The following is a 17,165-nucleotide window of genomic DNA, read 5'->3' on the forward strand; positions in this document are numbered from 1 at the left end:
ATACAGCAGAAGCAGATGAATTTTTTTTCAACTCATTCTTCCAGGAGTGTAACAGAAGATGAAGTGGAATGAGAGGTACAGAAGAGTGTCTCTGTGCAGAGCCAGATGAGTGTCCTACTGCCTCAAACCCTTTCGGGTCAGGAGGCCATCCTTCTTCTACACCCTAGCTACAAGTTACTCCTCTGGCTCCTCTCACTGTCTCTGAGTCCTTGGCTCCAAGCCATACACACTGTCTGGCTTGGATCCGAAGATAGCAATATCTTCGTATCACAGGCATGCTCTTAATATTTTGGTTCAGTCAGATCCAGACAGCTCTCATTGCCAAAGCTTTCCTGTCAGAACCAGGGTGTTGCAGTCAACTCAGAAGTTGTTGGAACCATCTATGCTCCTTGGCACATGTTAGCTCGACTCCAGCTTTTGCCTCTGGGGGACTCCCTTTGGAGAGGGAGGGGACTGTGGTCCAACAGCTTGTATTTTCAGATCTGGGGTCTTCTCCCTCTCTGGAGTTGTCTGCCTTTGAGGCGACGGAGAAAGGCTTGTCTGCCTTGACAGAACAGATGGATCCAAACCACTCGGATCCCAGTCTGTGCACAGAGCCTAACCACTCTGTTCCAGAGGGACAGCCAGTACTAGAACCCCAGGTTTACCCACAGGGTATCTTTATTTCTTCTGACAACCCCCCCACAGCATCCCACTGAGGTGGTCCCTAAAAAGAAATGTGCAAGAGGAAGCACTACGGCTCCCCAGAGGAGTCTATCACAGAAGACATGGACTCTGATGAAGGTGAAAAGTCCCCACAATCACCTCCTGAAGATGTCTCATTTGGAGACATCCTTGAAATCCTAAAGCAGAGAGGTGGCTGGACATGCAGCAACCCTTCATCCAAGGAGTCTGTATTCCTGGAGGCTTTCAATACTGGTCCATCTACATCCTGGGTGACTCCACCCGCTGACAAGCTCAGCAATTTGTTCGGTGGGCGTGGAAGGAACCCAACACAGTTGAACCCATAGCTCAGAGACAAGACAAGATTATGGCATAACCTGCAGACAGGCAGTTTTGGGGAAAAAGGATGCCCATTGATGCCATGGTCATGGTGGCAACCACCAAAAAGGATCCTGCCGAAGAGAGTTCCACTGTTAATCCCCCCAACAGAGAGTTGAGGGCAATGGACAGGTACAGGAATTCTGTATACCCTCCAGAGACCTTTGCATTAAGGTCCCTGAATTATCTGGCACATTTTACATGACTAGAGGGGGATTTGATTATGCAGCTCTCAAATACCCTCTCAGGATCAGTTTCTGAAGATGTCCAATCTACCGTGACTTCTCAATTAGCTACCCTGCAATCTATTTCAAATTCTTTCAAGAGGCTCATTTCACATATAGCCAAAGGAACCTCAAGGACAGCGGGTTCAGGCATTTCCATCAGGAGGCATGCCTGGATGGGCTTATGTGGTTTTGCGGAGCCCTTCAAGAATTTGCTCATCAATGTTCCTTTTGATGGCACATTGTTGTTTGGCAGCAAAGTAAACGACACATTATCCAGGTGTGAGAAGGATGGAAAGACCTTGTCTGCCATAGGCATACATTTTTCGACCCCTTAAAGATTCTTTTCTAGGAATCAACGAGGTAGTCGAAAAATGTATTTCAAGAAATCCTCGGGTCCTTTCCAGGGCACACATGGAGAAATTTCTCCCAGGAGTAGAGGAGGCCTACAAAACCAGGAGTCCATGGATTCTTTCTTTGATAGACCCTTACCAGTGCTCCTGAAAGGAGGCTCAACCGCCCTCCTCTGGAGGCAATCGGGGGTCAATTGTCCCTCCACTACACAGCCTGGCTAGATTTAACAAAAGATACTTGGGTGCAGAGGATTATTTCCAGAGGTTATGTAATTCCCTTTTCCTTCCTCCTCCAATCTCATGATAAATCCCTGATGTTCTAGCCAGCAGTGATCCAAATACAAAAGCTGCTAGAAAAAAAAAAGAGTCATCCAAAGCTTACTTAAGGTTGTTTTTAGTGCCAAAGAAAATGGGACTAGAGACCAATTTTGGATCTCAGCAACTTAAACAAATCTGTTTGATGCACCAATTTTCAGATGGTCATGGTTAAGTCCTCTCTCCCTTTTCTGGGTAAGGACGACTGGATGCGCTTGACAGATCTTCAGGATGCATACTATTACATAAAGATGAACAGATGATCCAGAAGGTACCTTGGATTCTGGATCTGACACCATACCTCCTGCCTCAGCAGACAGGCATGATCCATCCAGACATACTGATCCTCAGGCTGATTGTCTGGCTTCTCCAATTCCATTAATAGCTAAATAACCTATGCTCTCATCCCCTGTCCAACACATACTTTTATCTTCCCATACACCTTCAACACATAAACTCTATTCCAGCAAATGGAAAAGATCTGTGTACTGGGCACATCAAAATAATGTTGAAACCTTTTCAGTCCTAGTACATAACATCCTGGAATTTCTGGCCCATCTTTTTAAAGAGGGAGCTAGTTTCTGAACCGTTAATGTTCAGTTAGCAGCGATATCAAATTTTCACACTGGATTTGAGAATTCCTCTCATAAGCTGTGCAAAGCTTTTAAGGCCTCCTTTTAAAGACCCTACTTCCCCATAGGACCTTAATCTGGTACTGCAGGCACTTATCCATCCCCCTTTTGAACCTGCAGCTAAGTGTGACCTTAAATATCTTTGCTGGAAGACATTTCCAGTTACCATTACTTCGGCTAGATGAATTTCAGAAATTCAGGCTTTGTCTTCAAAACCTCCATAACTGATCTTTCACAAAGACAGTTACTTTACAAATCAATGCATCCTTTTTTCCCCAAGGTGATGTCAGAATCTAATATCAATCACTTCATTAATTTGCTGGTATTCTTCTCTAAATTTGCTAACAAGGGCGAATACATTTTACATTTATTGGATGTTCACAGATAATTACATTTTTACCTACACAGAACAAGACATCGGACAAACTGACCAGGTGTTTCTTTTCAAAAACTGAAATTAGAAAAACAAGTTGCCAAAATAACTTTAGCAAGATGGCTGACTGTATTTCTTTCATTTATAACAAATTGGGTATTACCCTACCACAACCATTACAGGCTCATTCAACTAGATCAATGGCAACGTCCTCAGCTTATCAGTCTAGAGCATCCATGAATGATATATGTGCAGCAGCAACTTGGGCTACCCTCCGTACTTTTATTACTCATTAAAAACTGGATCTGGTTTCCAAAGGTGGAGCATCATCTGGTTCAACTGTGCTTAGGAATATTTTTCCTCGAGTCCACCCAGGATTTCAGGTAGCTCTCCGTACCATCAGTTGACAACAGAATGAAAATTGACAATATCAGATAAAGAAGTTATGTACTCACCATAACATTCCATCTGTGTTGTCCATTTTTATTCTTCCCCAACTCCTCACCCACCAACCCCCATCCTTTCTAAACTTCTGGAAGAATGAGTTGTTATGGGTTGCTATTGTCCATTATACTGAGCTCCATATATAACCTTCCTATATTTTTCTGTATGCGCATTTCTTCTTTCACCTCATATATATATATATATATATATATATATATATATATATATATATATACACACACACACACACATAAAGATATAATGGATAATTCTTTTCTGGTATAATCAGCAAACAAGATCTGAGGTACTTGAGGTTGGTGCACTATGGGTAAGGGAGAAGCTTGAGAGTTTTAGGTTGCCACAAGCTCTAGCATCAGTTGAGGAAGAATGGAAATGGACAACACAAACGGAATGTTATGGTGAGTACATAACTTCTTTTTTTTTTGCTCTTCAGGCAATGATGAAGCAAATTCATCTAAACTGTACATGTATCTAAAAACAAACTTCAAAACACTGGTAGTTAAACATGTTGAAGGTTACTAAGCTGGACTACATCAGCTTTTTTTCCTCGCAGATTCCAGCCACTTACCTAGTTTATCTTGATGAACTGGGTTAGAATAAGATATGGTCTTATTAGCAGCCATAGCCGGGGACACAGAGGCTGGATCTACAGACAAAGAAGCTTGGAGTCCAGACAATACCCAAGTAGACCCTAAATTTCTTTAGCACTTTCTTAGGCAAAGACTCACTGAGGACGGGAACTACGAGCTTTCTTGAAGACATCATCCAACGCTGGGATAATTGGAGTAAGGGTCTCAACATCTGGAGACTAATACTCCAAGAAATCATAAACCATGATAATCACAGGGGCATCTAAAGGAAGCTCCCAGGTGAATACATCTTTTAATCTATCCAACATCTGAAAAAAAGAGAAAGTTTGTTGAGGTACCTATACCGATTCATTATCAGAGGAAAGAGACCGATCCATCTCAAACGAATCTGAGTCCTCAGATATAGAATCACCTTCAAAAAGAGGATCCATTCCTGGTAGACCAGTAGTGGAAGTGCTAGCATTACTGGTAACCTTGGTATGCACCCTGTAATCAACTACTTATTCAGCAGATCTAGCCATAGCCACCATTTCTGGGGAAAAGCCAGCAAAAGACTGCTGTCCCACCAGCTGGTGAGACTTCTGTCTCTTCTTGGCAGATATTAAACTATTGGGAAAAGATGGCCAAATACTGAATCTGATTTGCAACAGTGAGGCTATATCTGGGGGATCTAAAAGGTAAAATATAACAAAAGAGGGCAGATTTTTGATGAAAGTTATAAAAATATTTGGTATGGAAGCTGTGAATTCAGTAGTAGGAGTTCGGAGAGAATTCACATATTATTCCCAAGGATAGAAAAACTGGACTAGACTAGACAGAAATTATATTTCACATGAACATGTGCATTTAATTTTGATACTCATCCAATAATTATTTCAGATCATGTGCCAATGATAACTGAAATAAAAATGCAGGATAAAGAAATAAAATTGCGACACTGATGCCTCCCCCCCTATCCCCACCCTCCTAAGAGGAATTTAAGGAATGGGTAGTAGAAATTATTTGGGAGTTATTAGGTAAGAGAAATTTCTTCTGAAAATATAGCTAGGGAGTGATAGAAAACAAAAGTGGAGTTTAAAAATAAGATATAAATAAAAGAAAAAGAGATATGGCTAATAATCATTTAGAGGGACTGACAAAAGTTTACGTGTTGCAGAATAGAGGGAATCTCACAAAACAAGAAGAGGAGCAATTATAGAGTGCTAAAGAGAAAATAAGGGATTATCTCGATAATATCATGAGTTTAGAAAAATTGCTGTTAAATCAACTGTTTTTTGATAATAACACCAGAGCATAAAAACATTTTACAAAATGGCTCAGACAGCAAAAAGTAAAAAGAGATGTTGCCAAGTTTAAGGAGCCTAAAACAATGAAAATAACCAGTGAGCCTATATAGCTATTAGAAATATTTTGGAAACTTTATGACAATCTGTTGCTGGAAGAATTAAATATGCCAACATTAGAGGTATTTGAAACTCAATTACTAACAGGACAGGAAGAAATAAGATAAAAATGGTGATATATAACCAATTTACAGGAAAGTCCCCAGGAAAAGATGACATTCCCATGGACGTTTGGAAGCTAGGCGGCAAAAAAGTGATAAAGATCTGGAAGGTTTTGTTTAAGAGTGTTTTAAAAGGAGGAAAAGCACCAACATCATGGAAGAAAGCAATAGTGGCTGCAATACATAAAAATGGTAAAGATCCATCAGATCCAGCTTCATATAGGCCCATTTCAATTGTAAACCATGATTACAAAGTGTCTGTGTCTATAATGGCTAAAAAATGGAAAAGGTACTGTCAAAAATGAAAGATATGGATCAATGTGGTTTTGTGGAGGGAAGGCAAACATTTGACATCAATAAAACAACAATGATCCAGAGGGAAGCAGAATGCAAGAAAATACCACTACTGTTGGTGGGCCTTGATGCAGAGAAAGCATTCAACAGAGTAATATAGGATTTTATGAGTAGGGCAAGAAAAGCATCTGCATTCCCTGATACAATAATAAGGTTAATTTGGAGGATGTAAGAGGGATTGGAGGTGAAAATAAAGTGGGTGAGAGGTTACACTTTAATACGTCCTGTCGGAACAGAGGAACCAGGCACAGGTGTCCTATTTTCTCTTTGTTATTTGCGTAATATTTAGAACCATTGGCAAAGAAAATAAGGGACTCAAAAATTCAAGGACATACTTGGTTTGGTAATCAAGAAAAGTTGGCTTTATTTGCAGATTATATTGTTCTATACCTGATACAAGCAGCAAAGGACAGCTCATTGTTGTGGAACATTCTGAGGCAGTTTCAAGTCTTTTGGGATATGCATTCAATAAACATAAAACAGGCTATGGCTGTAAACTATGCATCTACACACAAACTGGTTCAGCAATACCCATATTTATGGGGACATGAAAAAAAGAAGTACTTTGGAGTATGGGTTAAAAGGGATTCTGTTATGGCAGCTAAGGATAGTGGGAAAAGACTAAATAAAAGATAATACAAAAACTGAGGAAATGGAAGCTCTTGTTTATAGATATGGATAGCAAGCTACAAGCAATGAAATATTTTAGTCTCTTTAGTTTGATACACAGGTCTGGCATATTTTGTTTATCAGTCAGAGGAAAAGTTGTGCATAGCAATTAAGAGTTGAATGATTTTATCTGAGATGGGAAGAGGTTAAGAGTCAAGTGGGATAAGCTGATCCTTCCAAAAGATCAAGTTGGTTTAGCATTATCTGATTTGAAGGGTTATTTTAAAGCTGCATAGTTAAGGCTCCTATACATAGCACAAGCAGAGAGCTATAATTCAAAGTGGAAAGGGATGATGATGAAACAGGGGGGGAGATTAAGAAATAAAGACAGAATGGTATTTTTGGATGCAGATCCTTAAGGAAAACAACAGCCACACAGAACATTACATTCATAAAGTAGCAGAAAGTCTTCTAAGAACTAAGCTAGCACAGGAATGGAGAAATGGGATTCTACTAATAGGGACAACTGCAATTAGGAGTACAGAGAATAGGCAAGAGGGGGCAGGAATGCACTGGAGAAAACTGGCAAAGGAACCAAGGTACTGGGAGAAGGAAAGATAACAGAATGGAAATAGGCCAAGAACATATTTGTACTCATACATTGATATCAGAGTACAGGAAAAAAGAAAGAGATGTGGGATTCCAAAGTGAAAGACAAGCACTGGTACAGTTTTCAGGTGACTCTAGAACAGAAGGTGCAGTTAAAAATAGATAATTAGTACAGCATATAAAACACTGCATGATAACTAGGAATCAATCAGGGAAAGTTAGAAGAAAGATTGGATAAGCAATTCACAACTACATAATTGGAAGATGTATGCATGGCTTCCAAATATGCAACATAGTCTAGAAGATTTAGTATTTTCACTTGGAAGTGTTTGCATAGGTATTTTATACCCCAAGATGAATCCAAAGAATGTTTTCTCAGGATTGCAAATGTTGGAAGTGTGATGGGGAAGGTAACTGGGAACACATTTTTTTGGAGTGTAATGGGTTGGCAAGCTTTAAAAATTCTCTACAGACTACTCTGTCAGAAATACTGGGTGAGCAAATTGGTGTAACTAAGAAAATTATTTTGTGAACTGGGATACAGGATCTGAATTGACTGGACAAAGGCATTGCCAAGTTCAATTCTTGTATAAACCAAAAAAACAATTACTAGAAAATGGAAATCAAAGTCTAGACTAACCATATTTGAAGTAGCGAATACAGTAAAAGAAATAAAAGAACTGGAGGTGGGATCTTTAGAAAAGGGTAGGAGCAAATTACATAGAAAAGAAATGGGAATTGTGGGAATGATGCATGCAGAATAATGTTTTGGAGAAGGACTGAGGTTTACAGGAAGGCAAGAATTCTGAGAGATATGTAATGTTGGGGTGACACTGAATGCACACAAGATTATATGTCATTTATAATGTTTATAACTGAGATTACTTCAATATGGTTTGTTAGCACACAGAAGGTTCTCTTTTACCCCCACATTGAATGATCCTTCAGAGTTTTTTCAAGAATACACAATGGTTCCTTCTTGTTGCACAGCCTGGATGGACTAATTGGCTTAAACTCAAAAGGTTATGTTTAGACCCACACCTACCAACCAACATTAAATGCCTTACTTTTAAGACACAGCTGATTTGGTTTCTTTCTGGTCCAATAACCCTCCTGCTTCAATATCAGCACCATGCACCTACAATATCTTTATTTAAACGTTGCCACAGTTTGGCTCTCAAGCCTTTGAATAGCTAAGAAGGTACATTTATGGACATGGCAAACACAGCCCAGATACAGCATTAGACAACCATTTTGGTAAACCTAGGGAGACCATTTTCAATATAATATTTTAGTCTTACGTATTTTTTTTTTTTTTGCCTTTTCATGTTTATTTATTTATTTAACATTTGTTGACCGGGAAAGTCCGACTAGGACAGAGTCTATTTTCAGCGGCAGTCGGGGGAAGAACGCTCCAGACGCATGTCTTTGGTTTACTTTTTTTATTTTGTGTTTTAGGTGGGTTCGCTATCATTCCCTGGAATGCACCCTCCTATCCAGATACGCAGATCTGACAAAGCATCTTTGTAGCAAAAGCTCTTTTTAACGTTTACTGTACGCCTCATTAAAAAACATGCTGCTTTTTTAAAATGAAATATTGGCAAATGTATTTTTTAATATGCATATAATTCACAAGTATACAGACAGACTGAAAAACTGATGACTACTATATTATATTGTTTAAGTCTTACAAACGATTTATATGTAACAATAATGACACATTCTACTAGATGTCATAAGTTTAATAAAACAAGACAGGACTTTCTTTATGTTAATTTAGTATTTTGGGCATTATACCATCACCTTAAGGGTTAAGGGTGAAGGGCAGTCCTAAATTCCCAAAGAGAACACCCCTCGGCCCCTCCCATAATTGAGGCACACCCAGGGGGCGCAGTTAAGATTACTGCCTCCCTTACTCTGTTCATGATAAATTACAGCTCAGGTGAACAAAGTCTCAGAAAGTGCTCATCTGTCTAACTGCAATGAATAAAGGACTGATACAGAATGAAGTGTCTCCAGACTTGCTTCTTTTTTTGCCCAAACCTAACCTGCTGGAAAATTCTCCATCAAGTAACTTTGTTCCCTGGTGGCAGGACAAGAAAAATACATTTACTTCACCATGGAAGATAATGTGGCACCGGTAACTAGAATTGCCCAAAAGAAAAGGGTTCTACAATGATATTTCTAATCTGAGATGTGACTGTCTCCAACGTCCCTTACTGGTAACCGTAAGATTTTTAGTTTTTCATTTATATAAATGTATGCTTGCCTATGTCTTTAATGATAATTCAATAAAGATGATTAAGAAAAGGAAATCCTGTCTCTGTAGTATATGAGATAGAGGTGACAGATCATAAGAACTTGTAAATCAGATACTCTTCTAACAGAAGTCATTGCAATTAGTAAAACTGTTTTTCATTTAAGAACCCCGAGTCAGGCAGATGAGTAGGTTCAAACGGAGCAAGTGTTAGTTCCTGTAATACAAAATTAAGATCCTAAGAAGGGGACATCAGTTTTGTTGGAGACCTCTTATGTAAAACCCTTTCAAAAACATTTTGACATAGACTACACTGAAAGAGAAGGATCCATGGGCAGACATGCTGAAATGGCAGAGAACTGAACTTTGACAGAGGAATAAGACAGGCCACAGAATAGTAACTCACACAAATATTGTAAAACCAGAGAACAACAAGCCTTGAAAGGGTGTTAGTTATGTTGTTGACAGCAACTAGAAAATGTTTTCCATTTGCTAATATATGATTTTCTAGTAAGAAGCTTTCTTGCATCCATTAGCACCTGCGACATATTCCCAATAAACAGGTGCCTAAAAGGAATTAAGACCCTATCATTCAGGCAGTCAACTGAAGTTGACTGATGTTGGGTGCATCAAACACCCTTGTTCTTGTGTAAGTAGATCCAGTCAGTGAGGAAGCTTGAGGTAATTGCCCATGGCCATTTCCAATAGGAGAAAACCACAGTTTCCTGGGTCAGAAGGGAGTCACCATAATGATCTTGATGGATTCCTTCTGAATCTTTAGAAATATTCTGGATGTTAGTGGAAAGCGTGGAAAAGCATGCATGAACATCCCTGTCCAAGGAAAAGAAAAGGCATCTGTTTTCCAGGACGTCTTACATGGAGACCTGGTACAGAATCTTGCCAGTTTATTGTTCACAGAGGCGGCAAAAAGGTCTACTTGATGAATTCCCCACATATGGATCAAATGTTGGAAAACTCCCTGATCTAGTTTCCATTTGTGGGGGTCTGTCCTGGTCCTGCTCAGTTTGTTTGCCACACAATTTTGCTTTGATGAGATACAGGATGCCTGTAGAGGTAGAGTCTGCTGTAAATCTATATCCCAAGCTAACATGGCTAGTCTGCAAAGGGGTTACAGCCTGGTTCCCAACTACTTGTTGATGTATGACATGACTTGTGTTATTATCTGTAACCACTTAGTTCAGAAAGTCAAGTGTCTTGATTAGGCAAGTATCTCCTTGATATTTAGTTCAGAAAGTCAAGTGTCTTGATTAGGCAAGTATCTCCTTGATATTTATGCGATTGCATCTTTCCTTGTAGTCCCAAAGCCTCTACACTTTTATCCCTCCTAAAACTGCTCCCAAAGCAAAGCCTGAGGCATCTGTGGTGGCTGACTGCTTTGGAGCAAGGATGGAGAAGGGGGTGACCTGGATTTAAGGATATCTGCTCTCTCCGTCAAATGGTTTCTCTTCTGACAAACTTCAGCACTGGGATTTGAAAAGATAAAGATTATTGGTGTTGAGATCCAAGAGATTTCAGATACCACTATATCTTTCTCTTGTGGAGTTTTGTCAGGGGTATAATTTCTCTTGTAGTGACCAAATCCTGAGTGGAAAAACTTAGAAATAGATATAAATATAGATTTTTTTTTTCTTGTGGAAGAAAAGCTCTTTGAACTGAGGTATCTAGTTTAAATCCCAAGAACAAAATTCTTGTGAAAGAGTCAAGCAAACCTTTTGAATGTTCTTTTAGAATCTCAGCTTGTGTTGGGGATCTCTCCCAAATTAGTGAGAGATTCCTAACACTTTGAAAAAGACTCTGCAAAGATAATAAATTTATGTATGGAAAATGAGGATACCTTGTAGTTTGCAATGATATATAACTGGAGCTAGACACTTTATGAGGACTCTTGGTGTAGTGGATATTCCAAAGGTTGTAAGGCAGAAAACTGATAATGTGATAAAGAAACAAAACCTTAAGAAACATACAATGTCTGGATGAATAGGAATGTGATGGTAAGCATCTTTTAAGTCTAGTGTTAACAGGAAAGTTGAAAGAAGTCGAAGAGGTAACAGGTTATGAAGTGACATCATTTTGAAGATTATCAATATCAAAAACAGGTTTAGGAAACAAAGAAAGATCCAGAACTTGTCTCCAAGCATTTTTTTTTCTTGGGCACTAGGATCATTCTTGAATAAAAATCCTTCCTCACCTGGGAAGGAGAAACTTGTTCTATCCCTCCTTGGAACAGCAAGTGATGAAGAACTGGAGGAAACAAGAGATTCTGAAATGGAGGATGAGAAATGACCACCTGAAAAGGATGAATTTCTTCCCGTTATCTGTAACCTTGATGAATGATTTTCAGTATCCAATTGTCAAATTATATGTTGCCAAGGAAAAAAAGGGGGGGGGGGGAGGCCAAGGTCTCTTGAATAGCCATTCAGATCATTTTGCCTCTTATTTATGCCCAGTCATTGAAAAAGTCACAAGCAGACACTGATGTGAATCAACTGGAAACGTGGGCTACGCTCTTCAGTGCTCCCCTGGACTGAAAATTTAGTAACTAATACCTATGAACCAGAGTAGTTATACTATAAGGAAAGGAAAATGATTGTAGTAAACAGGAGTATCAATGCATGAGCCATTTTCTTTTATGTGATCCTTGATTTCCTTAAATATCATGTTTAATGTGATGAAATGAACTTTATCTTTGTGCATCCAAACATGTAAAAATGAAAACCTATTTCAATCTAGTTTTTTAGAAATTTAACCTTTAAAAAGGCTTGAAGTGCCACTCTTCATGCCGTATTTATGGCATTAATAGTAATAAGATGGCAAGCGCTGTGTACGTCACTATGGGGATCAGGTGTATTAAAACAGATTAGCAAGATTAAATGTTTGTGAAAAAAAATATATTCAACTGCCAACCTATTCAGTTAACAGTTTGGCAAACAACTTTAAAGTTGTTTTTTAATCAAACTGTTAACTGAACAGGTTGTCAATTAAATAAGGTTTTCATAGACATTTAAAATTGCTAATCTATTATAACAGATCTAGTCCCAATGGTGACGTACATGATGCTTGTCGGCATACTAATATCAATGCTGCAAATACGGCATGAAGAGAAGGCACTGCAGTGTTCATAAACCTTTTGAAAAGTTAAAAACTCAACTGAAATTGACTTTTATTTTTACACAAAATAGCAGTTGCATGCACAGGGATGCCTACAAACTCTTGTTTTACGTAAAAATAAAAGTTCATTTCATCACTTCAAACGTGTTCTGTAATACTGACAGTATGTTGATTATGTAAGATGCAAATAAACTGAACAGCATGAAGTCTACAAGTTCAATGTTAATATTTTAACTATGAATACATTTTTAATTTAGCTTGTTTTTTTACAGGCACACGTGTATGAAATGCATTGTTTGGGCTACAGCAGTTTGTCTGACACTTAGCAGACAAGTAAGATTATAAGCTCTTAAAGACAGTGGCAGCTGGTGACTTCAAGTCAAAGGGGGGCTGCAGGAGACAGCTGAATGAGTGGTGCCAATGAGAAGGGGTGTGACCAACTAGAAAGGGGTGGAGCTATGTTAAAACTGCAAAACTGGGTCTTTAATTAAATATGCTGCCCTGGGTGCCACTGCCAAACCGTCATTATGAGAGTCCAATCAAGACAAAATGAATTGTAGAAGAAAAAAATATTTCAGTGCATTGGCTACATGACACAGCTTACTTAGTATCTAGATGGAAACAAAAAGGGTGTGAGGCATGAAAAAAATACATTACTTTTTAAATACATTACTGGAATGGCAGTCAAAATCAAGTATAAAAAAACAAGCAGCACTCAACTCAAACCACTTCTCTTTGCACTGCAGTTCTAATTATAATTTATATTCAGCTTTATAAAAAGATCTGCTGCCTGACAACAACTATCTACTTGTTCCATGGGGAAAACATGATCAAAGTAAAAAATGAACAGCAAACAAGAAACAAGCTCAAGATAAATTGCTTAAAGGATTACTGCACAGATTATGGACCATACATAATAGATTGGCATTCTGTTTAGTTTACGGGGAAGGTCTGCAAAGATGACTGCAATTCTCCAACAAATGTAATGAGCTTCTGAAAATACTGTAATCCTCTCCTTTATTACAAATACTGTCATATGCATTTCAATACCTAAGGCTTATACGCTATCTAGTTATGTAAATATTCTCTGCATGGCAACAGCAAAAAGGCTTTCAATGTTGGTAATTCTTTAACAGTATGCTTATTAAAGCTTACTTGTATCTTACAGTCTCAGACAAGCTTACTTGATGGTCATTAAAGCATTGTTATTTAAACAGAGCAACAGGCACTGCAACATCATGCACTTTCTGAATAAGAAGCAGAAATCAACAGTATAAAGATATGACAGAAAACCAGAACATTCTGCAAAATCAAGGACATATGAAAAGCCACTGTAGTACTTGTGTCTACCTTGAATGGGGGGATACTCTGCACACTTACACTGCATAACTGCTCCTTGCCTTGCTTGGACACATCCAGAGCCACTAAGTGGGGGAGTGGGGTGCAACAAGTATGTTACAATTTGAAATGTCTCTGGCTGATGGTGATGGCCCTGACACATTTGGCATACCTCTCAGCCTCAGAGCAAGAAATCTGGACAAAGTCATAAACAGAAGAGGGACAGAGGCCCAAAAATAAGGACAATTTTTAAATATTCCTCTTATAAACTTATAAAGATAATAGAATAGTAGGTCTTGCATTAGTATGACTTTTCGGAAGTGTTTGAAATCTGAATCTCAAATGTCTGTCATTATTTTCTAACATCAATCTTGAATGATTTGTCAGAAAAACCACAATTTTATGAAAAACTGACCAAAAATGTGATACAAAAATATAAAACAGCCACACAAATACAGCTGGGAACTTGTCAAATAAGAGACACTTTAATATTAGTACCGTTAACTTGAGCAGCTGACAAAATAAGAGAATCTACATGCATTTCTGAAATTAAAAGTAATCTATAACTCTGATCATTACAATTGTTTATTAATTGTAAACCCTCCATGTTTTCTTTCAAATTTGCCATTTTGAGGAGGGATTATCAGGGGGAGAGCAACATTTTGAGCTAAAATCAGGGAGAGTTGAGAGGTTTGGATATACCTAATTCTATAAAGTGATTTATTTGCGAGTACCACTCATCCTCAATGCAGGAAATCTGGACAAGGCCAAATATATTGGGGGAACATACAAACAGTACTAAAAATTGCTCTTGTATAAACTTAGTCAGTTGACAGAACAATGGGTCTTGCTTTAACATGCATTTTTCCGAAGAGTATGAAGTCTGAAACTCAATGTCTGTCATTATTTAGTGACTTCATTCCAAAATGATTTACCAGAAAACAACAAATTTTATGAGGAACAAATCAAAACTAAGAAGCAAAAATCTATTAATTCTGCAAAAATCTGAACATTTAAGAGGCATAGTTCAGCCGATGCTCAAGCTCAATGCCAAGAAATGTATAGTTATCCCCTTTGGAAAAAAACATGTACCCGTGAATTACCATATAGGTGGTAGTACACTAAACACCGAAAGTGTGATAAGAGACTTAGGGACACAGGTGGACAGTGGTCTCACCTTCGATAACCACATCGCCACAACAGTCAGGAAATCCTTTTATGTGGCACACCTCATCACTAAGGACTTTTCATCCAGAAAAAAGGAGGTCATTGTCCCACTGTACTCATCTCTCATTAGACCCATTATAGAATACAACGCCCCATTTGGTATGTACCTCTCAAGACATCTGCAACAATTGGAAAGGCCGCAGAAATACCTCACTAAAAGAATCACAGGCCTAAAGCAGATGCCCTACGCTGACCGCCTTAAAAAACTCCAGCTATACTCTGTCGCATATCGTCTACTCAGAGGCGATCTCTGCTTAACATACAAGGCAATGTCAAACCCAGAGCTGTTGGACATGCTACACTTAAAGAAATACCAATCCCTCAGAGCCACATGCTCCAGGGATCTAAACCTTGTCATTACAATAAACAAAACATGCTGGAGGGATAGGTTCCTGATGCAGAGACACCCCAGACTCTGGAATAGATTGTCCATACATGTCAAGCAGAGTGCCTCTTTGGCCCTCTTCAAAAGGAACCTTGACGATTGGATGGAAGAAAGGAAATTCACCCTGGGGATCACGTCAGTCACCCTGTTAGGGGTCCAGGGAAGTAAACAGTGTGGGAAGAAATAGCCAGGGAATTGTTATGGCTAGGCTTGTATAGGCCCTAGGGCTGATAGCCTAGTACCAACCTATGAACCCATACTTTCTGAGTTTGCTGCCCCCCCCCAACAAAATCATGGTTGAATAGGGCCTCCCCCCTGCAGCTATTCCAATGTAACATTACATGGGTATTTCTCCCCGTTTACCATAAACACTGTAATGTGTATACTGCTTTACTTCTATGATGATTTGGATTTCATTTAAAAGTTTTATTTTATATTTTACAGCACAAAGACTAATAGACATCCGCTAAACAAAGCAATGCAGTCTCACAATGAAAATAGACTTAGCATTAAAATTTCTCTGCCTTTGAAACTCACATTCATTGAAAGAGCACTGAAACCCCATTCAAAGAAAATACATCTGGCCAGTGGCAGATAAAGATCAACTTTGGGGCATTTTCAAATCATAGGCCGCTTGCACAGGAAACATACTTGTGTTCTTTGATACACCTTCCTGACTGTATTAAATTATATTCATCATATAATACAGTACGGCTGTTAGAGGGCATTTCAAATGTATTGTTTTGTACATTTTCCAGTAAACAATGAAACAAAATGCATGCACTAATAATGACAAAACTGCTCAGTTCAGAACATTTCCATCATAAAAGTCTACTCAAACTTCTACAATCCACCAGTGTCAGTAAATATGCACAATCTCTGCAGAAGTAAAAGTCATCTAAATAACCACTCAAAGAGATCTGTAACTAATGAAGAGGTTGCTGCTAGCAAACAACTTTATATATTTCATTGTTTCATCTAGAAATAAAGTGCCTTTTTGCCATTGAATAAATTGCCTGTGTTAAAATAAAAAATGATAAGGTAGTAATATTGCAATAGGAAATGGATGGCAAACTGATAACAGGTTCATTGTTACTAGGTATCTCCACCAGAGGACATTCCCAGGACTGCAGCATCCAACCCCTTTAAAAGTACAACACAGTATACAGTATCAGCAATGCATCTATATACTGTGGGAGTAGAACCCACAGCCTTTTGCATCAAAAGCAAATACACTACCTGTTGTGCTATTAACAATACAAGCAGACTCAGCATAAGCAGCATTAAACTTCTCTTCAAGCTCTCAGCTCCTTGTAAAATCCATTCGACATTCAACTGTATCTCTCAACTTTGAAGCACAAGAAATCTGGAAAAAGCCAAAATTTATTGGGGGGGGGACAAAAGCCAAAAAACTAGGGACACATTTTAAACATTGCTTGTATAATCTTGAAAAATTGCTAGAATAAAATGCTGTGTTACCACCATGCATTTCACTGCCAAGTCTTGAACCCTGGACCCTGTGCACTACAGTCAGAGCAACATACCACTATGCCAAATAAGTTGTTTCTTGAAAGACAGGTAGACTGAAACTTAAATGGCTATCATTTACTGAATTCAGTTCTCACCGTAGCTCTCAACCTCTTAGCACAAAACACCTAGACAAAGCCAATAATGGGGGAATACAGCTCCCAAACATATTCAGTGAATTCAGTTCTCACCGTAGCTCTCAACCTCTTAGCACAAAAAACCTGGACAAAGCC

The 17,165-nt window shown here is 38.6% G+C and overlaps 1 protein-coding gene across 1 annotated transcript in view; it reads right to left on the bottom strand.

Moving 5' to 3' along the window:
* LOC122815150 (probable E3 ubiquitin-protein ligase HERC1) overlaps window positions 1-17,165 on the bottom strand; it is a 5,886,073-nt gene that overhangs the window by 2,817,948 nt on the left and 3,050,960 nt on the right. Inside the window, exon 34 of the mRNA XM_044087407.1 lies at window positions 13,053-13,066. Within this exon, the coding sequence (XP_043943342.1) occupies window positions 13,053-13,066 (14 nt within the window). The remainder of the gene's footprint in view (window positions 1-13,052; window positions 13,067-17,165) is intronic.

This window comes from Protopterus annectens, chromosome 1.part1 (assembly GCF_019279795.1).
Source record: "Protopterus annectens isolate FY-2018-M chromosome 1.part1, PAN1.0, whole genome shotgun sequence".
NCBI lineage: Eukaryota > Metazoa > Chordata > Ceratodontiformes > Protopteridae > Protopterus > Protopterus annectens.